The 4612-nt window shown below is 59.0% G+C and overlaps 1 protein-coding gene across 1 annotated transcript in view; it reads left to right on the forward strand.

The window, feature by feature from the left end:
• Window positions 1-1533, forward strand: part of CADM3 (cell adhesion molecule 3) — a gene marked incomplete at its 5' end in the record, with an annotated part of 7634 nt that extends 6101 nt beyond the window's left edge. Inside the window, one exon of the mRNA XM_009707635.1 lies at window positions 956-1533. Within this exon, the coding sequence (XP_009705937.1) occupies window positions 956-1074 (119 nt within the window). The remainder of the gene's footprint in view (window positions 1-955) is intronic.
• Between the last annotated feature and the right edge of the window lie 3079 nt (window positions 1534-4612).

Genomic DNA, 4612 nt, shown 5'->3' on the forward strand with positions numbered 1-4612 from the left:
GGCAGGGGGCCAAGGGAGGCAGCTCCCCATCCTGCAGACCTGCCCTGTATCCAGAGAAACCCAGTGCAGCCATCGGAGCCCTCCTGGGTTTGGGGGCTGCAACCTGTGCCTGTGCTGGCACCGACCCCAGCGTGGGAATGTCCCGGTGAGTCCTTGGAGCTGGGCAGCACCAGGTGGAGGCAGCTCCTACCCCGTTTCTCCTTCATGGCTTGCTACCCACTGCCCCGGGACTGCCCGTGCCACTGTGCCCGTCTGTGCCTGACCCGCCTCCTCCCTCTCCGTGCCCTCCTCAGCATCCCTCGAGCCCTCCGCCTTCCTTCTCCTCCTTCCTCTCCACCATTTCCATCTCCCCATCCCTGGACTTTTCATCCGCCCAGCAGGTATGTGCATAAGACACGGGGAGACGGTCACATCCAGACATCGGCAAAACCCAGCAGAGGTGATGTGTGAGTAAGAGCCCCCTCAACCCTGCCGTCCGAACCCAGCAGAGCTGCCGGCTCTGCCCCGCACCGTGCCGGCTCTGGGGGCAGCCGGGACCTGCAGCCTCTTTGCAGATGGCAGTTTTGCAGAGAAACCCTTCAGTTTTCTGAGGGGGAACAGGGACAGGGAAGCAGGGGCGGGGGGCCGATGGTGGGGAGAGCAGAAGACATGCCGGAAACGCGGGCAAGGGCTGCAAAGGGAGAGGCATTTTCACCCTCTGGCTAGAGACGACTGCGAAAGCCTTTTGAGCAGCCCGGGCGAGGCTGAATCCCCAGGCAGGGCTTGTCCCAGGGAAAACCGGTGACTTTTCCATTTCAGGCCAAACCCAAAGGACTTTCCTCTGATCTCTGCTTTCCAGCTAGCCCTCGGGCTCTGCCACCGGGGCCCCTCCAGGCAGCCCAGCCTCCCCCTGCTTGCATGGGAGCGGGGTGCCCGCAGGATCCCACTGTGACGCTCACCCCCTCTCCTCGCCCAGGTACCTACCTGACCCACGAGGCCAAGGGGTCGGATGATGCCCCGGATGCCGACACGGCCATCATCAATGCAGAGGGCGGCCAAGCTGGCAGCGATGACAAGAAGGAGTATTTCATCTAGGGACGTCGGAGAGAGTGAGAAATGGAGCCAACAGACCCCGATGGAAACGGAAACCAGACCACAAACCCCACTCAACCCAACAGATTTTCTCTCGCGCCCGGCACGGGCAGACGGACGGACAGAGGGATGGCAGGACAGAGAGCAGAGAGCAACCAGCCTGAGACATGATGCTTCTTCTTGAACTTGTACAAAACGTTATTACTACGAACAGCGAAAGCCCCGGCCCCGTTTGCTTGCTTGCACCTTCATCCCTGTGACCAGTGCTCGCACAAAACACAGACCAACCAGTGAGTGAGCGACTTTCCTTCTTCCTTTGGACCTTTGCTTTGGTTTCGTGGCTGCTCTTTGCTTTGGGCCCTTGGTTGGGATGTTGGGCTGGGGTCGATGTAGCTCTTTCCTTTGTTTCTCTCCATTTTGGTTTCTTTGACATCCAAGGATAAAATCAGCTCCAGGCTCTGGTGCAAGCTCGGGGCAGCTGGGCGGCCCTTCTGTCATAAACGCTCGCCCCGTGCCTCCCACTGAGAGCCAGGACCCCCGTTCCCATTGTTCCCCCCAGCCTCGGCTGCTGCGTGACAGCCCCAGCCCCAGCTGGGACAGGGAGCGGGATGCTGACGGGCGGCGTCTCTGCCTCCGAGGTCTTGACATGCAGCTGGGGTCGAGCAGGGAGGGACCCCAGGCCCCTGCCCTGATTTTATCCTTGGTGGTTCTTGTTGAACAGTGTCCATTTGGGAGGAGAGCTGTCCTCGTGTGGTGGTAGATGTTTGAGGGGGGGTGAGCTTCCAGGGTGGGAACCGCTGAGGCCCCCAGAGAGACTGGGAGCTGCCAAGCACTGCAGCTCCCCGGTCCCACCCCAGCGGGAGGGGGGAGGGCAGAGGTTTGGGGGCGAATCCAGAGAAAAAGCCCCGACTTTACAAATTCTCAGATTGGAAACGTCAATTTAAACCATCTATTGAGATGTTCAGTGCAGGAGGCCACCTGCGCTGGGAGCACCGGGCAGAGCCGAGAGAGCTGGTGGGCCAGCGGCCATCGCCACTTCCCTCTTCGCTGGTCTGGTTCTGGGCCCCTCGGAGGCTCTGGAAAGGTCCTTTTGACCCTGGGGGTGCCTTCAAGCAGAGCTGACACTGTGGGCGTCACCATGGGAGCTGAGCTGGAGACGACCTGCTCCCCAGTGCAAGCAGCCCAGAGCGGCACGAGGCCTGGGGTTCCTCTGGCCGAGGAGGTGTGCCAAGAGGGGTTCCACTGGGGTCAGCTTCTTGGAGCTGTCTGTCCCCCTTCCCAGGGCAGGTGTCAGCTTGGAAAAGGCCATTTCCCTCTCGGCTCCAAGGGCTGCAGCCAACAGCAGCCGCAACGCCTGGGTTTAGTGTCTCGGTAGTTCAGGGGCCTCCAAGGAGGCTTGAGGGGGCTTGCCCTACCTCCTACCTGTTTCGCTATCTCTTCCGAAAAGACAAAACCAAGAAGCTTTCCTAACCTCTCCAACGTGTCCCCAGGGTCCACTTGGCCCACTCCAACCACACACTAACAAGATGGGGCTGAAGGGGGCTATGCACTCCAGTATCTGCAGGACACCCCACAGACCCCAGGGAGCCAGGCCCCATCCGTCACCCTTGGGATGAGGTTTTCCAGCTTCACGGGATCCCAGCTTCTTTTGGTCTGGACACAAAGGGTTTGCAGGAGCCACCCTTCGGCTGGGCACCTCTTTGATTTTGGGTTGTCTGGAGGAGGAGAGCCCTTCGGGAAGGAGCAAAACCCCTCGGTGGTGTGAGTAACCTCACCTTGGAGGTTACGCCGTGGGGTAGTGGGTGCCTGTGGGGCAGGTGGTGTCGCTCCCATCCAGACCCTGCGAGCACGTGGCGCAAGGAGGTCGCCCACGGGGAAGCCATCGCAGAGCAAGTGGGCCTGGGGCCAAGCAGCTGAGAAAGAAGAGGGATGGCTCGGTGGCAGGCACAGGGTGTGAATGAGCGATGCGTTTGTGGCACGTGCACAGATGTGACTAGGTTCACCATGGCTAAATGGTGTCGGGAGCGCACAGGCAGCAGGGTGTTAGCGCCTTGAGAAAGAAGTGCACGAAGCTTTCATGATACACAGTGGGGAAAAAAACCTGCCGTTTTCTTGATATTGTTCCTCCCTTTCCACCTCTTTGGAGGAGGACGTTGGCCTGGAGTCCCAACGGTAGCTCCGAGCTTGTTTCAAGGGATGGAACCGTTGTTGCCGGAGATAACATTGCAGATGTCGATGCTGTTAACTACTCCACTGCACACTGAGCATGTATGAATGTGCGACCTGACGCTTCGCTGATGATCTTTAACATCCACTATCAAATAGACGTAACGCCTTCAAATAAAAATGCAAGGATGTGTTTTCAAGTACAATGTAATCTCAGTTTAAGTCTACATGCTGTAGATGGTTACAAAGAAAGCCCCAAGCCAGGGGTCTGGGAGGGAAGGGGGTTAACTGGTCCCTAGGGAAAGGGAGGTGGGAGCTGAGGTTGGATGGGGAGGTTTGTGCCCCTTCGAGGCAGCACGGGCACGGCCGTGGCTGCTTTCTCCCCGGTGCTGCTGCTTCAAGGGCTGGCACCAGTGGTTGCCACTTTGCCCTGGTGAGAGAAGTCAGGATTTGGCCTTTTCGAGATACTGCACGGTATGAGATGTCACAGGATGCAGCACAGGGAGGACTGGGCACAGGCAGGGCATCAGGCTGGGACCTGGCAGATGTTGGTAAAGGATGGGTCATGTCTCACCCCGGGTGGGCCGGTTGTCGTGCTACAGCCGCAGCAAGAGGCTGAGCTACGGCCTGGGAGTGGTGGGAGCTGTGAAGGTGAGACTGCGCCTGCAAGCAAGAGCTGAAGGCCTTTGGTAGATGCAAGGCAGCAGTAGACCCGCTGCCACGGGCGCAAGAGCGATGGAGGCCCCATGTGAGGGGTGACAGATACACCAGGTCACACTTGTGAAGAGGGAGATGCTGTGGGATCAGCATGAGGGGTGATGGGGACACCATCCTGAGCCTGCCACAGGGCACGTCACGGTGTGGGAGGGTGCAGTCATGTTCTACACGCTGTGCCTCCGGTGGAAGGTGTGATGGGACACGCCATGTCACGAACGTGATAGAGAAACCACTTTGCAAGTTTGATACTGGGATGTGAGGTCATGTCATGGGTGTGAGGTGTGGTGGGAAACACCATTTTGGGAGCCCAGGGGCATGGTGGGGCGCACCATGTGTTGAGTCTTTTGGGGTGATAACTCCACCATGTCACAGGTGTGCAGAGGAACAGGTACACAGCCGTGAGTAGGGGCACGACGGGTGTCAGTCGTGAGCTGCACCACACCATGAGTGTGTTCGGGGGGGGGGTGGTAATGGGGTACACACTGTGTTGGGTCTGGGGCAGGTACTGTTGTACACGTGCGCGGCACTGTGGCACACCAGGTCAGGGCTGTCAAGGAGGGTTGGGTACACCATGTCATAAGTACAAGAGGTAACTTAGGTCATGTGAAGGGGTGAGAAGCTACGCCTTGATGCTAGTGTCGGGGTGACACCACCCACC

Source organism: Cariama cristata, unplaced genomic scaffold (assembly GCF_000690535.1).
Source record: "Cariama cristata isolate BGI_N322 unplaced genomic scaffold, ASM69053v1 scaffold27429, whole genome shotgun sequence".
Lineage (NCBI taxonomy): Eukaryota > Metazoa > Chordata > Aves > Cariamiformes > Cariamidae > Cariama > Cariama cristata.